The sequence below is a fragment of the Eleutherodactylus coqui genome, chromosome 2 (genome assembly GCF_035609145.1).
Source record: "Eleutherodactylus coqui strain aEleCoq1 chromosome 2, aEleCoq1.hap1, whole genome shotgun sequence".
NCBI lineage: Eukaryota > Metazoa > Chordata > Amphibia > Anura > Eleutherodactylidae > Eleutherodactylus > Eleutherodactylus coqui.
Window position 1 is genome coordinate 298,725,667 of NC_089838.1, and position 17,762 is coordinate 298,743,428.

The 17,762-nt window shown below is 43.1% G+C and overlaps 1 protein-coding gene across 7 annotated transcripts in view; it reads right to left on the reverse strand.

Moving 5' to 3' along the window:
* Positions 1-2,431: 2,431 nt before the first annotated feature.
* The window catches only part of LOC136612771 (inositol polyphosphate-5-phosphatase A-like), a 57,700-nt gene continuing 42,369 nt past the window's right edge, over positions 2,432-17,762 (reverse strand). For 5 of the 7 annotated variants that reach the window (XM_066593424.1, XM_066593426.1, XM_066593427.1 and 2 more), the window contains 12 exons: positions 14,312-14,375; positions 12,204-12,307; positions 9,951-10,003; positions 6,964-7,083; positions 6,448-6,526; positions 6,285-6,356; positions 5,629-5,703; positions 3,819-3,892; positions 3,625-3,736; positions 3,477-3,545; positions 3,340-3,396; positions 2,432-2,567 (listed from right to left, as the gene is read on the reverse strand). In XM_066593424.1, the coding sequence (XP_066449521.1) occupies positions 3,343-3,396; positions 3,477-3,545; positions 3,625-3,736; positions 3,819-3,892; positions 5,629-5,703; positions 6,285-6,356; positions 6,448-6,526; positions 6,964-7,083; positions 9,951-10,003; positions 12,204-12,307; positions 14,312-14,375 (876 nt within the window). In that variant the 3' untranslated portion in view covers positions 2,432-2,567; positions 3,340-3,342. Of the gene's footprint in view, positions 2,568-3,104; positions 3,144-3,339; positions 3,397-3,476; positions 3,546-3,624; positions 3,737-3,818; positions 3,893-5,628; positions 5,704-6,284; positions 6,357-6,447; positions 6,527-6,963; positions 7,084-9,950; positions 10,004-12,203; positions 12,308-14,311; positions 14,376-17,762 lie in introns of all 7 variants that reach the window. The other 2 variants (XM_066593428.1, XM_066593429.1) reach the window with 2 other exon arrangements.

The window sequence follows — 17,762 nt, forward strand, 5'->3', positions numbered from 1 at the left end:
GATTTCCAAATTAAGGCTTTCTTTTTTCTTTACATTTTACACAACATTTTTGAAATTAGGGTTGTATATGGGGCAACAATAAGTAAATATATAGAAGATACATGAATGATTTGATCACCCCCCATTGTCTCAAGTATATTATAGTTAGTTGCAGCTAGAGTACATGTATAAATATGGCATTAGAAGTAATAAAAAAAATTCTTATATGCATTTTTCATAGTTATACATTTTTTGATCATGATGCTTTTGATAGGGACATCTCCTACATAGGTCAGAGGCATTCAGAGAGTTCAACTCCGATCTTCCCAATCCTCCTCCCCACGGATACTGAGCACCTGTGTACGGTATGAAATGCACTATTGGCCATTTAAAGGTGATATGTAGATGATATAATGTACATATGGAATATAACACAGGCCAGGGTGAACTGACTCAATGCCAGTGCAGTCCATATATCATAAGTAAAGTCAAGAAATGGAGTAATGAGATAACGCACCTCCTGGCGAAATAAATGTGTCATGTAATCTTCTCTACTTCCTCTTTAGTCTGATTTTAACATCCTAGAGCATTCCATTCTGCAACATATCTGAAGTCTGGTGTTGCATTGCATTACATAAAATGTGATTGTTCCCAGCAAGAGAAACCAAGTAATCTTGTAGATATGATACCTTTTAATGGCTAACAAAAATGCATGATGTTATAGCGAGCTTTTGAACCTATGCAGGGTTCTTCCTCAGGCATCATGGAAAAGATTCTAAGAGGCATATACATATATATGACAAGGCACAGACATGGCAAGATTAATTTGCACTTAAAACAATACCAGGACAGGATAAGTAGAGGAGTAAATACTTAACTTTCACATCCCTTATCAGCGGACTATTATTAACTCCTCTACTCATCCTGTTCTGGTAGTATTTTAAGTGCAAACTAATCACACCAGGTCTGTGCCTTGTCATATATATGTGTACATAAATGTATGCCTCTTCAGATACATTCCATTATGCCTGAGGAAGAGCCCTGCTTTGGTTTGAAAGCTTGCTGTAACATCATGTATTTTTGTTAGCCATTAAAAGCTATCATATCTACAAGATTACTTGGTTTCTCTTGCTGAGAACAATCACATTTTACTCTACTGGCTAACACCGGACCAAACCTTTTTTTATTTTATTACATAGCGTGTCAATACAGCTGCTTCTATAGATGCAATAAGATTCTATGTATGGAATTGCTGCCCGGCCCGTGGTGCTCACACCAGGTAATTATTTTTACTGGCCATTAATAGGGCAGGTAAAATATAAATAGCGGCGCTGGCCTTTAAAGTAAATTACCAGCTGGGCTGGTAGCCCTAACTATAAGCCATGTTCAGTAGAGAAGTTCAGTCCTAGTTAGGTGAATGGGACTGAATTACAACCCATGGACTAGATTTTTGGGGATTTTTAGGGTTCATTCAAAAGTAGTGGATTTGTTGTGGCTTTTGCAAAAAATCCACACCAAATCCGCAATGTGTAAATGCACTCTTAAATACAGTAAGCTCTTATCATAGAATTTCAGACAACCCCATTAAGGGTAAGAGCGGCATAAAAAAACTGTATATGGATTCACTTGAAGTGCCTCTCCACCTAAGCAATAAGGCAGTAGGGCCAGGAAGTTGCAACCATTGTCAGCTAATTTGGCATCATGGAGCCGATTTCTTTACTGTTGTAGACTTTTACCCTTGGCCTGGACATTCCACAACTGATGGGTGACACATCCACGTTGCCATAATCTTGTGATCCAGCATTGTCACTCATCATATAATACAATAGATTGTGCTAGAACACTAACCATAAGCACTTCCACTGTCGCCTGCCAGGACAGGAAAATAATGCTAGATGGCATATATCTAGGTAAGTGTTTTAATTAGCGATTTAGTTTTAAACAGGTTCTCTGGGACGTTTACTATTGATTACCTATCTTCAAGATAAGTCATCAGGTCATCTATAGTTGATAATTGGGGGGTCTACTGCTCAGGATCCCCACCGATCAGCTGATCGCCAGGCCCGCTGCCAGTGCAGACAGTGCTGGAAGCAGATAGCGCTGGACATATTGTAGAAGGCTGGTTAGGTACTGCATGCACAGCTCCTATTAATTTTAGTGGGAGCTTTGCCTGTAGTGCCAAACCAGGCCACTGCAATGCTCACAGTGCTATCTGCTCCCAGTACTGTCTGCACTGACAGTGGGCCTGATGATCAGCTGATCGACAGGGATCCCAAGTGGCAGATCCCTGCTGATCAACTATTGATGACCTATCCTATAAGTACCAGAGAACCCCTTTAATGCTTAGTTTTTAGAGATGGGGTGGGGACCAGCATGGCATCTCTGCATCATGAATGCATATCCTACTGTAATACCACACAATGAATAAATCACACAAAGTAACAACGAGAACTGATTATATAAGTTGTATTTAAAATAAAATAATATTAAATAAGTAAAATGGCAATAATATCTATGATAATATCTAGTAAAACAGATGCCTCTCGGAATTGTTCTGTCAGAAGGACGATCAGGGATCTGCGACTGACCTGTTGAAGGAAATAAAGTATTAAAATGAAGTCCGACTATGAGTGTAGTAAGGATTGACCACTGGCAACTTTGAAATTGGGGTTTTCTCTCTCTTACTGGGGCCATAACACAAACTATGCAGGGCACCAGTATTGAGATACAGCTCTGGATCCGGCTTTTTGAGTTGACCCTATATTAACTGCTGTAGGTCTTCTGTGTTGATCTCCGACCGATTTGCCAGTTTCAGGTCCTGTTTTCAGTTAAGTGGCTGATGCAATCTTCAGACTACCTAATCCTTACAGAGCATTGGTAATGCTAGACTACCAATACATGATAGCAGCTGTCTGATAGGCCAGCAGTGTTCACATGATCAGTGCTTACCAATCAGAGAGTGGTGGATTGAGGGGATATTGGCAGAGCACCCCACGGCAGGTAATATTTCCATTACTCTGCTCCCAGGACAGAATTTTGTCCCTAGACCGGGTGGGGGGGGGGGGGGGGGGGAGGGAGAAGGTTGCTTTTATTTGTCTCTCAACCTAACCCTTCTATTTACTCATCCCTCCTCATGAGGACACTGTGTGCAGCAGACACATCTGCTGAGGAGAAAACGGGAGTGAGAAGATCAAATTCCCATGCCAACCCCAAATCTGCCCTTGTATTTCCAAAACAGTGTCTGAAACAAAGATTTGGCAGCCTTGAAAGCCCTTAAAACTAGAGATAATTCCAGCATATTCGAGACTGTTGGCAACGGAGTAAAGAACAGCTTCTCAGAAATAAGACACATGGTTCTACCTGTCAATTTTCCAGATGGTCAAATTTGGTCTCCATCTTAAAGTAGAGGAACACGGGCTAGACATAAGCAGAAACACTCATTAGTCAGAGACTCTTGCAACATAAATGTCCAGGTAAGAATATTTCCTCCATCTTACCTTGTGATCCCCCATACAGACATCTCCCCCAATCCGCCCATACCGTACACAGGCTTCTTCGTGCCTACCCTGCGGAAGACAAGAAGAATCAGAGTAGGAGATGATGGTAGGAAGAGATAGGTACAGTGTGGTGGTCATCTGAACTTACCTTCTGCAATAAGGCTCTGGCCGTATGAGACATGAAGACCCGGTCACACCACGCCGGACATCGTGTACCCATGAACTCTAAAGGCTTGGTCACATTTTCACTGAATGGGTACCTGGGGGAAAAAAATCAGGAAAAACACATAAGGAGAACGATTCAATTTCAAAGTGAGTATTTTTTCAAAATACTTTTCTTACGTGGGTGGGAAGGAGATCTGGACCTCGGATAATTCACTCAAGAAAGGGATAGGTTCATGGTCAAACCTGAGCAGCTACAAACAAAACAAACTGGATAAAGCTAACCTCATTCAAGTCAATTGTTTTCACTATGAATGATAGATGGCACGGTGTACGAGGGTTAGTCAAAATTTATCCGCACCGCAATGCAAGAAAAATGGCTGCCCCACTTGTGATTCGCATGAAAGCAAAGCAGCTTCCATTTTTTGTGGTCCGAGGGTTGCGTCTGCTGACGATATTTATCAAAGACTTTGTGCACAGTATGGAGTAAGTGCTTTGTTCTGAAGAAGTGTGTATGAGTGGATAGAGACGTTCAAGGAAGGTCGAACAAGTGTCAGCCATGAAAAAGAAGCTGGACAGCCATCCACCATTGATGACAACATTGAGCGTGTGTGTGAACTGATCTTTTTAATTGTTTTGTGGTGTTAAAGTATCCTCCTTATAGTCCTGATCTGGCCCCATCGGACTATCACCTGTTTGGTCCCCTGAAAGGAGCCCTAAGAGGATGAAGATTCACATCTGATGAAGAGGAAAATATAGCGGTGCATTCGTGTTTCGCAGCTCAGCCTATAACAATATTTAATGGGGGAATGCAAAATCTTGTTGACAGATGGACAAAGTGTATTGGAAAGCCGAGAGATTATGTCGAAAAAGAATGTACCTATCTTTTCTGAAAATTGATTAAAATAAATACTACAGCCGGAGTGCGGATCATTTTTGACTCAACCTTGTATATGTGTGATCTATAGGTAGGTTTCTGAATATACTGATATGAATATTTTAGGATGATTTATTCTTTAGAAGAAGAAGAAAGAATGCAGAATGGCTTAACCTGGAAAATGGCTGCTTATGTTGTAAGCAGTGGGTTCACTGAAGCACAAGGTTGGATGGCCCACTAAAGTAACAGAGTATCCTCTAGTGTGCCCAGGTTTTGTTACAATAATGGAACCAAAAGTCAGGCAGCAGACAACACCAATCACTTGTCAATAGGGTCTACAGGGAGGATAACCTGAAATTCTGGTACATTTTCTTTAATCCCTATACTGCATATATTGTTATTTATTGCAGCAATTACTATCCCCATCTCTAGCTAGGTAGAGTCAGAGTTCCCCCAGATTCTGATGTGGGGTTGCCCTCATCAGGGCGAGTGCTCCCCTTTTAGATAGGGTTTTATCACATTATTACATATGGGTCATATTTCCTGTTCTCCCACTCTGTGGGTTTGTTATAAGTATTCCGTGTTCTCCGTGTTGGAATATTGTGTGTATAGCCATCCCTTTAGGAAAATAAATTAAGGCCGATCCAGATGAGAAATGTTTGCATCCAGTTTGGACATAACATACACCTAGTAGATGTCTCTCTAGACATCTCTGACGAGGTATATTTTAATTATGATCACCCTGTATTTCTTATGGCATGATCACCAATAACCTATTAGACCTTATTAGTATTACTGTTAGAGATGAGTGAGCGTACTCGCTAAGGCAAATTACTCGAGCGAGTATCGCCATTTTCGAGTACATGCCTGCTTGCCTGAAAAGATTCGGGGGGCGGCGGGGGAGAGTGGGGGGAGATCTCTCTCTCTCTCCTACCCCCCCCCCCCCCCCCCCCCGCTACCCCTTGTTCACTGCTCACCCGCGCCAGCCCCTGAATCTTTTCGGACGACCAGGCATGTACTCGAAAATGGCGATACTCGCTCAAGTAATTTGCCTTAACGAGTACGCTCGCTCATCTCTAATTACTGTACATCATAATATGGATTACTTCTCACCATGTGCACATTTTCATCCTGAAATAACATTGCGTTTTGGTGTTCAAACCGTTTACATTTCATGGTAAGCTGAACCTGCGGAGAAAGATGTGATGGAGAATGAAAGATGAAAAGAAGTTCTGGATCTGTGTGAAGAAAAATGGGTAGACAGAAAGATAGGATAGATGGATACATCGGTGGATAGATAGATGCATGGATGGATAGATAGAACTCAGGAACGGATTATAGGGAGGGTACATCAACTTACGGGACACAGGGGTCTTTCTTACCCCCACCAAGATCACAACCTATTAGCTAATCGTCTACTAGGCATCCTCTTTCCATGTCACTGGAACCCAACTGTGAGGAGCCGAGTTGTTGACTCTGTAACTCTCATAGACTTCAATGGAGAGGGATATACACATGCACGGCCGCCTCTTCTACATGTGGCTGTGACAGGGGGTCCCAGAGAAAGCCCACACTAATCTTAATCTGGCCTTGGAAGGAATATATGAATACAGAAGTGAAAGAAGGCATGTATAGTGTATGAGTAAATTAAGGGAAGATACGCACATGAGTGGGAAGTAGAGAGGGTATTAGATCTGAAGAAGGAGCATAAAGTAAGTGGAGGAAAATTACTAAGTGTAATGGGAAACAGCCCTTCAGTGTAATTCTACCTCCCCATCCTGCTCAAACACTGCAGTCTGCCCGCTCGTGTTTCTTGTGTCACTTAAGCACCAACCTTGAGCCTGTGGGTGGAGGATTGTACATTATCATTCAGTAGATGGTATACAATAGTGCAAAGCAAATCTTATAAGTTTCAATGAATGATCTTCAAACCTGGATGAGACTTTTTAAGTCCAAACGGAAGTTAAAATCTCCAAATAGGAAATATGGTGCATTAAAGTCATCTTTTAACCTGAGGAACATAAAAAAATCAAGGACAGATGGCTATAGAAGAAGGAAGGACGATTAGAAACCTTGTCCAGAAACCAGAATTAGGCCACTTTCACACCTGCGTCGGGGCTCCAGGAGATTTACATTGTTCGGCTCCAACAACGACTGTAGGCTGCGTTATTTATTCAGGTAAAGCTTTCTATTTTTTTGAAAACCCACTGGAAGAAATGGAAAGTCCTAATGGAGCCCTAACGCAGGCATGAATGGGCCTTAGCGATGGTATCTTTTTTTCTTGATATCAAGTAGCTCTTTAGACTTGTGGTCAAACACTACAGAGAAAATTACCCTAAGGTCAGCCAACATATAAGAACTTCCACACATCTATAGATTTGGCAGTGGTTTCTAAAGTGACTTAATTAGGGAGACCTAGGTTTGGTCAGATTGAGCATTGATTGGTACCTTGTTAGCACGTGGTATAAACCTCTTCTACGGTTGGCGCTGTACACAGATGGGGAGCAGTCGCTTGACACTAGGTTTGAGACATCATGGAAGAGGTGGAGGTTCACAAGATCAAACAGCCTTAAAAATGGAAGGCAATTAGTGTTAACGATCCAACAGAGATTAACTTTGAGATAACTGATAAAAAAAATGTTTAAAATTCTGTGGTGGTGAGGTAGAAGAAGACTGGAAAGAAACGGACTATGAACTGGTTGGAAGTGGACAACCAGGTTCAGAGAAACTAATAGGTGGGATCACATAAAGGATGGGATTACCAATCGGAGATATTGAAACCTCCTTGAAATGTTGGCTGGGAAGTCAAATACTTTACAGGGGCGGCCTTTGCAACCCTCTGGTCTCAGGACAAAATTTGTCCAGGGACAAGCCACCAACTTTATACACAGGTTTCACGCTACATTATCCAGCACAGAATGGGATGTGACGTTTCAGGCGGCTGTAAAGTTACTCAATGATTCTAGAGAACAAAGCACATACTTGTACTGATATTTTCATTTGCGTTTAGACCATCATTAGTAGTATGCTGGGCCCGGTGGGATGGGCTTGGGAGTTCCCAGACATGGAACATTCAGCTTTGTTTAAGAGCATAGAATATTCACCTGTTCTCATCAAGGTACGTGGAAATGACCCAAACATATTGCAGAGATCATAAATCTTCCCTATCCAGAGGATACAAGATGGGAATATTCCAACAGATTGTTGTTTTAAATGTGGCGAACCTCAGGCAGACATAATGCACTTCCTTAGGGTCATGCGGAGCAATCCAAAAGTTTTGGGAAACAGGTGTTGACTTTCACCTAAGCCCATGTAAACCGTTTCGTACCCTTTGATGCTTAATTGAGCCACTTTGGTTGGATAAACCCTCAACATTTCAGATGTACTAAAAGTTCTAAAAAACTATTGCACATTGTTTCTGCAACAGCAAAAAAAAGACTTTCTGCAGGAATTATGAAAGGGCAGGGTTGACTGGCTCAGGGTTTTCCCGGTTCTTTGGGATTTTGGTCCAACGGGCAATGAGCGGACCTGGCTCCAGAGTAGGAAGCACCAGACTGAGCTCCATAAGCCATGTCACAGTCCATTTTTCTTCTTGTGTGGGTAGATGAGACATCATGGACTCATGACCCAGTTCTGGTCATACCGGTTTGGTGTAGAACCAGGTCCTGAAGTATACCCAGTTGGCCACCGTGGCCTGGAGGCTTTGCGTGTAACTGACAGGCCACTGGAGACATCATTGCAGCACCGAACATTAAACTTTAACAAACTGCCACAAAGGGTATGAAACTGAGTCCAGGATAGCTTAGTCTCTTATACTGTATGGCTCAGGTTAACAATCAACCAAGACCAGTTCAGGTGTTCCATGCTAGCAGTAAAATAACAAAAGTCCATACCCGGTTGCCGGGATCAACAATAGTGCCAATAAGTTCACCCAGACAGCTTGAATGCTGTACAGTATGGGATATCTGCAGCTTCTTTCCACCCGGTTGGCTGAGGATGGCTTTTTTTTTTTTTTTTTTTACAGACAACTTCAACATTGATGGAGAGGAGGGAACTGGGGACTGGGGACTGCTTGACTTTGAGTTCACTATTCAGTGCTCCCTTTCCCAATCACCATAAGAAAATCTATCTGTAGCACAATTACTGCATCAATGCAGCATCAAGCAGGAGAAACTACCCTCTACTTCTGTCCTCAGCATAGCTGCACCTCAACTCACTCCACTTCCGGTCACTAGAGAACTCAGGGGTGACCCTACTCTCTAATTCACAGGCCAGTGTTACTAGGAGACTACCCAGGACCCACGGGCACTCTCCCCTAACTTCCTCCCTCTTTTACTATTAATGGCTACTTAAGTTTTATTTAATACATATATGAAACGAACATTACTGTGATAGTGATATTGATAAATCAGCTTTCTGTGTCAACCTGCTAGCGTTCTGGTCTAAGGAAAACTGGGTCGAACCCCTCAATATTCATTTTCCCTCCCTCACATCTGCAGAGGTCTTTGATGTACACTTATTTTTGGGACCTGCAAGGACGTCCTTTGTTCTGATGGTCATAGAATTACCACCAATTACCACCATCCACCAAACATTTGTCCCATCCTGCCCTAAATGGAACCAGAGCTGGCCAATCAGAGAGTATCAAGTAGTGTCTGACCACCAACGCAGTTGCCATGTTGGAAGAATGAAGAGGGTGACTAAGAAGAAGTAGATCTATGGCCAAACTTGAAGAAAGCACCCATCTGGTAATATTAGCACCACCAGTCCCTGGTCCAATTTTGCCCCCGATACCGGCGTGTTCCTTTAACAAAGGGAGCATGCTATTCAGGTCCATCAACTATGAGCTAGAGCAGAAAGAGTGACTATGAAGCATTATATGGGCAGCTGATTGTTTTCATTGAGAACTGTGTAATGCTTAATTTCCCCTGTGATGGCGCTGTGGAGAGATTGAGCACTTGCCCCCACAGATTACAGTTGACTGTTGGGGTTCTTGCGGCATGATGTACTCTGATTAGTGTTTTATCAGGAGGCTCTTCTGGCAAAAAGGGATTATACAAAACGGTGACAAGCCTGTTAAGGTGATATATATAAGCATCGCCAGGAGAAATACTAGGGGCATATATATATATCTCATAAGCTGATACTGAAGATTGAAAGCAGGAAGCACAGGCTCATAGGCTCCCACACTGCAGCAAGCCACAGGTCTGCAGTACACCAAGCTCCGGGAAGTATTGGGATCAAGGGTTGCTCGTTATTGGAGATATGAGTCAAACGCAAACAAATTTATCATTGTGATTGTCAAACTCCAGAACAATCACACTGCGCTGAGCCCTCGACCAAGGAAGACTTGGCTGCTATTACTTGCACGTGTTACCCAAGCATGTGTCACAGTCATTAGCACATTAGTTATTAGGAGATCGGGTTATACTGACCGTTCGTTAACTAGCCATCTCGTCTTCATGAATCCCTTGCGAGTCCACGGAAACTGTGGACAAAACAGGAGGCAATTAACATAGAAAACCCTTTTTCATAACCCTATTAGAGGATTCATAGAAAGGGGTTTCCCTTTTAAGACTCTTATCTATTCATTCTAAGTTAATAGAAGGGGGTCTGCCTTTAACTCCTTCCAACCCCAAGATGAAAGTTTACATACCGGCTGGGAAAAAGTTCCCGCAAAAGGAGATAAACTTACGTCTTGAGCCTGCGCCAACTATAGCGGGAGTTGGCTGCGACTGAGAGCCAGCCTCCCACTGCAGCAGCAGGGATCAATGAGAACGCCAATCCCCACAGATAACCCCTTACATGCCCCAATCAGTGCTGATCGCGGCATGTAAAGGGTTCGCTATATAATCGCAGAAGGCCGATGGGTTGCAACTGGATGCCAGACAATGGCGTCTGGGTCTGCTTTGGCCTATGAGCACTATGTATTGCGAAAATGCATTGCATTACAGAAGTACTGCAATGTAGCGATCATAGGATGGCAGGTTCAAGTCCCCTACAAGAACATCATAGATGTAAAAAAATAAAATAAATAGAAATATTGGAAAAACTCTTAATAAAAAAGTTTTTTAAAACCTACATTTGTTATAGTCACAATAGGACCTTAAGCTGGTGGGGAACGAGTAAGGTATATGCCCTGGGTGCTGGGGGCCAGGGGGTACACCAACAAGCCATTCTGACTTGGCCAGGGTATTTGGATGCAAGCTAGGGCAATTTATTGGATTTTTGCCTAAGTGGATGCTACAGAACTTCCCATATTCCTATAGTAGCAACATATGAGATTGTTCCACTAATCATGAATAAACCAGTGTGTCATGGCAGCCATGAGCCAAAGAGTTAAATTCTGCCCCTGCCCTATGGTGGTGACTGTGCTCCGGCTATACATTAGCTACCTGTGGTTGTGTCCATAATAGGGCTCTTAGGCAGTAGGTTTAGATATTTTAGGATGTAGAATAGTTGGCACGGTGGTTGCTCTGATGCCAACCCCCTTGGCACTATAGTTTTGACCCAAAAGAAGTGAAATCTACAGGGATTTCTCCTGACATTTACTCCTGAAATGTATGGCTGAACGGCTCCGTCTCAGTATGGAGCTGAATAGCACTGAACGGACCCCATTGACTATAATGGAATCTGTTTGGTTTCCACTCAGCTGCCCGGCTTTTGCATGCAGTGCTCTTACTTCCGGTAGTTGGAGCTGGCTCTGCGGCGAACCTCTGTTGTGAAACCATCCTAAGAAATTATGTCACAGCAAGGTTTTAAAACTACTTCATTTTCTATCAGGCGTATAATAGGAAGTATCTTAAGAGATCATTTTGTTCTACTGTCTAACATGGTACCATACATTTTTCTTTTTACGAAATGACTGCTACTGGAATCACATCTACACTGTTCAGTACTGCTGTATAATGTCTTCTATGCTACTGTTATGTATGAGGGTGTGCTACAGAGGTAGAGAAGAAGATATCCAGCTCTCCTATGTGCACAGTGTATGGAGACATCATAACAGCTAGCCTACCTCCTCAAGCTCAGGGAAGACTGAGATTAAAAGACGGAGCCTGCAGAGGACAAGACTGGGGAGAAATGCCGAATTCGAGTCAGGAATTAACCAGAAATAGTGTATTTCTCATATAAAAACACTTGGCAGCTTATTCTGAAAAGTCAACGGAAAAGCCAGATAGACTTTCACCATGAGTCATCACTGTCTTTCGCAACAAGGCAATCCCATTACTCAGTAAGTGCTTACTTGAAAAAGTGCAGAGTCACATAGTGTGAGCTTCAACCCTGAAGAAGGCTGGCTCAGCATACCGGGGAACTCCTGCCACCCCATAAAATTACAGTTTAGCTATTAATGTAGGTTGCATAGGCATGGATCTGGGAACCCACTAGTTCAGCAAAGGCAAATTAAAGGGATTGTCCAGGATTAGAAAAAAATAGCTGATTTATGTGCCATACCTATCCATGGTATATGCGTGGTATTGCATCTCAGTTCTACTAAAGTGAATAAACATTGAACTGCAATACAACACACAACCTGCCGAGAGGTGTGGAGCTGTTTTTGAAAGAAATCAGCATTGTTTTTCTCACCCTGGACAAATCTTATAATGGTTCCACTGCAAGATACAAAGAGGTTGGTGCCCAAGGGCCCTAGCAGTTCATTTGTAGTTGGGCACCATGGATGCATGTACCTCCAGCCAAAAGTCTTGAGGGAATCTCTCCTTGTGAACAGTAGGACAATCCTCAAGTGACCCCATCCACACTGTAAGGCCTGAAACGGACACAAAGGTCTTTTCTGTAGGAATGAGAGGAGACAGGAGAAGACATTATTGACTAGATATCCATGGATACACTTTAATGACCTAGGATATGGAAGTCTCACGTAGCGTTACATATAGACCATTTACCAGCCAGTTCCTCATTGCACACAGTGGATATGCCACTCTGTCTACCATAGCACTATAGATCAGAGCTGGGCAAACTTTTTCAGTACTATTGATGACCTATCAGCAGGATAGGTGATCAATAGTTGATCGGCTGGGGACCGTCGTTCAGAACCCCGACCGATCAGCTAAGCGGGAGCATGCTGTCAGCGCAGCAATAACAGAGGTCAGAGTGGAAGCCCCCGCGCCAACCTCCCTGTAGTGGCCACTCCAAATACACAGAGGTCGGAACAGAAGCCTTCGCGCCGACCTTCGTATAGTATCCCATTGTGGTATGTATGCACAGACGAGAATAGCACATGCCATGTGTACTGTGCCTGCAGATCAGACAACATACAGGCGGGTGTCCTTGCGCCGTCTGATGCAAGTTGCGCCTGAGTTCCTTGGGTACAACTCACAATGCGGCCATCTCAATTAGGCCTTAGGAACTCGTGTGCAGGTGAGACCCAACACAGCTATTAGTGCTGCTTGAAGCCTTGTTCACACGGCCTTTTAAACTGTCGGATCCACGTTGGATTTTTCCGATGTGGATCTGATGGTTTAATCCATGGCAGAATTCTGAAGCTGAGCCTCTGAGTTCTGCCAGAGATTTTAATGCAGGTCTGCAAATGGGTTTGGAGTGCAGATCCGGACTGGAAAAGGCCATGTGAAAAGGCCTAACCTCAAGGACTACTGGTCCACACTCTAAGATATACTGGTAGATGATGACCTACTGCTGGTCCACCACTGCTGTACATGGTACGTATATGTTAGTCTCTCTATAATGATAGGATATACATACAGTACACTATCCTACCCAAAGTAATCAGACACCTGAGAAAGAATCAGAAGTAGTATTTATTTCCATATGCTAATACTAAGTAGGGCTCCTTTGGCCCTAATGACACCGGATACTCTCTGTGGTATTCTTTCTACTAACATCTGATACACTTCAACTGGTATTTCCCTCAATTCATCCTGCAAACACCTGTTGAGTTCTCTCAAAAAACATGCATGGACCCATCTACAGTGGTGCAAGGAGCATCGTCATTAGACAGTTGAGCAATAGAAGAACGTTTTATGGAGTGGCGGATCGCACCACTCCATCTTCACATCAGATGGATGTCCCTGGGTGTGGAGGATCCTGGGGAACACCTTCTGCCTGAGTGTGTTGTGCCAACATCTAAGCACAGTAGATGTCCCGTTATGGTCTGGGGATGTGTTATGTGGCATGGTCTCGGTCCTTTGGTTGTAGTGACAAGAACCATGAACTGGGAGTTGGACCTTGACATTCTAGACCATAATGTGCTGCTAACAATGGGGTAATACTCTGGGGATGGTTAGCAATACTCCAACAAGATAACGCGCCTTATCACACCTTCATTGCTGCTATGGACGTTCCACGATTGGACTGGCTGAACCCTGAACCCTACTGAACATCTTTGGGATGAACCTGAATGTTGAGAGAACTCGCCAGATATTTGCAGGATGACTAGAGGGAAATACTAGCTGAAATGTGTCAGATGTTAATAGTTTGCCATGTAGAGTAATACTACTTTTGGTTCTTGCCCAGAAGTTCAGTTACGTTTAGTGGGATAGTGTACCAGTCACCTATACTAAAGACTGGTAAATATGACAGTCCGTCTGTGATACGTGTGGACAGTGGATATGCTGCTTTGCCTGATAAGACTATGGATATGGCCATTTCTCTATGGGAACAACTCACACGGTGAATGCGCCAGTCTCTTTATACTAGTACTGGTGCTGATATTGGGTATGTTCCAGTCCCGGTGTAATAACCACGGTAGGCAGTTAACATGGTGATCTCATTATATAAAACACTTTATACATTCTCTATATACATTCACGTTTCTTACCTCGAAAATCATAGATCTGCACACCAGTCAGAGAGTTGTGTATGAAATAGATAGAAGCCAGTGCCTGCAAAGCAGAAGGAAGAGAAAGCGTTAATACAGTGATATTTGCGGGGTGTAGGGTAAGGTAGGGTTAATAAAGTCAGGGTCCGTGGTCCCCAGTAGTCCTGGCTATGGACAAGTGCATAGGTGAACTCACCAACCCCCAACCGGCCCTAGGGGGCACCCTGGACCCTCCCACCCTCACAGCTCCACTCGGCTGATTAATTGGGAGCCGGCGATCAATAGGAGGCAGAAAATTAAAACTATTTTTAAGAGATTAAGTCGTTTAACAGCTGTCTGGAGCTATGTCAGAGAGGGATACCACAGAGACACGAGGGGAGGGGGAGCCGGCAGGGGAGGCGGTGGGGGAGATGGACCATAAGAAGCACACAGAATGTGAATTTAAGGAAGAGAAGTAAAGTGATGCCGGCCCATCCAATCTGCCCTATTCTACAGCAGTTCATATATTATCTGTCCTCTGCTAGGCAGTCATTGCCCCAGGTAGTAGTCCTGCCCTCCATAACCCGCTGCAGCAGGTTCACCTGCAGTCCCATGTAAAGTTCTATACTGTGATAGTGCAGCTCATTGTCAGAAATGATAAACTCAGGTCCACTCCATCAGATAAATGTAGGAAGAGCAAAGAAAGTCCTCCTCTGTATATGGCGGCACCAGACGTACAATCAATAGTAGGGCACCATAGACGCCAACTTATATGGCACCTTGGCTTGGGGTCAGATATGGCTTGAAGTGATGGGTGAGTATTGGGCGAGCACCTTGCTGGCAGGAGATGGGTTAACGGAGTGGTGCTATAGGAGGGGGTGCGGAGATCCACAGACATGTTCATAAATCAGAGTCTCGCACGAGAGAGTCGCAAAAATATAGAGTACCAAATAATTGCCTATCAAAAGAGCGTTAATAACCAGGAGTGAGAAGAAAGAGACAGCGCTGCCTGGGGAGAGAAAGGAGGCAGACTAGTGATGGAGAGACAGTGGACTGTGGAGACAATGAGAGCAGTCTAGTACAGAAGAGACAGCTGACTGAAGAGAGAGAATGAGAGCAGTCTAATGTAGAAGAGACAGCTGACTGAGGAGAGAGGATGAGAGCAGTCTCATATAGAAGAGACAGCTGACTGAGGAGAGAGGATTAGAGCAGTCTAATATAGAAGAGACCGTTGACTGGAGAGAGAATGAGCACAGTCTATAATAGAAGAGACAGCTGACTGAGGAGAGAGGATTAGAGCAGTCTAATATAGAAGAGACAGCTGACTTGAATTAGAATAGGAGCAGTCTAGAATAGAAGAGACAATTGGAAAGGGAATGAAAGCAGTTTAATATAAGAGAGACAGCTGATGGAAGATTGAATGAGAACAGTACAGAAGTGACAGCTGACTGAAGAGAGAACCAGAGCAGTCTGTTATAGAAGAGACAGCTAACTGAGGAAATGATGAAAGCAGTCTCAAGTAGAAGAGACAGCTGAAGGCAGAAAGGATAAAAAATGTCTAGAACTTGTGAGACAGCAGAATATAGAGCAGAGACAGCTGACTACTTGAGAGAACAAGAGCAGTCTAGAGCAAAAGAGACAGCTCACCACGAAGAGAATAAGTCTCTCCACAGTATAGAAGAGATAGCTGAATGAGAAGATGGGAGCGCTCTAATATGCAAAGTGGACTGTGGAATAAAGAAAACAGTCATATCTGCTCTGTGTATATATGTATATCTGCAGGCTGTCATATCTGCTCTCTGTATACATGTATATTTGCAGGCAGTCATATCTGCGCTGTGTATATATGTATATATGAAGGCTGTCATATCTGCACTGTGCATACATGTATATTTGCAGGCTGTCATATCTGCGCTGTGTATATATGTATATCTGCAAACAGTCATATCTGTGCTGTGTAAAAATGTACATCTGCAGGCTGTCATATCTGCACTATGTATACATGTATATTTGCAGGCTGTCATATCTGCACTGTGCATACATGTATTTTATGCAGGCTGTCATATCTGCACTGTGGACTAGATATGTATATTTTCAGGCTGTCATATCTGCACTGTGTATACATGTATATTTGCAGGCTGTCATATCTGCATTGTGTATATATGTATATCTGCAGGCTGTCATATCTGCACTGTGTATACATGCATATTTGCAGGCTGTCATATCTGCGCTGTGTATATATGTATATCTGCAGGCTGTCATATCTGCATTGTGTATACATGTATATTTGCAGGCTGTCATATCTGCGCTGTATATATGTATATCTGCAGGCTGTCATATCTGCACTGTGTATACATGTATATTTGCAGGCTGTCATATCTGCACTGTGTATACATGTATATCTGCAGGCTGTCATATCTGCATTGTGTATACATGTATATTTGCAGGCTGTCATATCTGCGCTGTGTATATATGTATATCTGCAGGCTGTCATATCTGCACTGTGTATACATGTATATTTGCAGGCTGTCATATCTGCACTGTGTATACATGTATATTTGCAGGCTGTCATATCTGCACTGTGTATACATGTATATTTGCAGGCTGTCATATCTGCACTGTGTATACATGTATATTTGCAGGCTGTCATATCTGAACTGTGTATACATGTATATCTGCAGGCTGTCATATCTGCACTGTGTATACATGTATATTTGCAGGCTGTCATATCTGCGCTGTGTATATATGTATATCTGCAGGCTGTCATATCTGCACTGTGCATACATGTATATTTGCAGGCTGTCATATCTGCGCTGTGTATATATGTATATCTGCAAACAGTCATATCTGTGCTGTGTAAAAATGTACATCTGCAGGCTGTCATATCTGCACTATGTATACATGTATATTTGCAGGCTGTCATATCTGCACTGTGCATACATGTATTTTTTGCAGGCTGTCATATCTGCACTGTGGACTAGATATGTATATTTTCAGGCTGTCATATCTGCATTGTGTATACATGTATATCTGCAGGCTGTCATATCTGCACTGTGTATACATGTATATTTGCAGGCTGTCATATCTGCATTGTGTATATATGTATATCTGCAGGCTGTCATATCTGCACTGTGTATACATGTATATTTGCAGGCTGTCATATCTGCGCTGTGTATATATGTATATCTGCAGGCTGTCATATCTGCATTGTGTATACATGTATATTTGCAGGCTGTCATATCTGCGCTGTATATATGTATATCTGCAGGCTGTCATATCTGCACTGTGTATACATGTATATTTGCAGGCTGTCATATCTGCACTGTGTATACATGCATATCTGCAGGCTGTCATATCTGCATTGTGTATACATGTATATTTGCAGGCTGTCATATCTGCGCTGTGTATATATGTATATCTGCAGGCTGTCATATCTGCACTGTGTATACATGTATATTTGCAGGCTGTCATA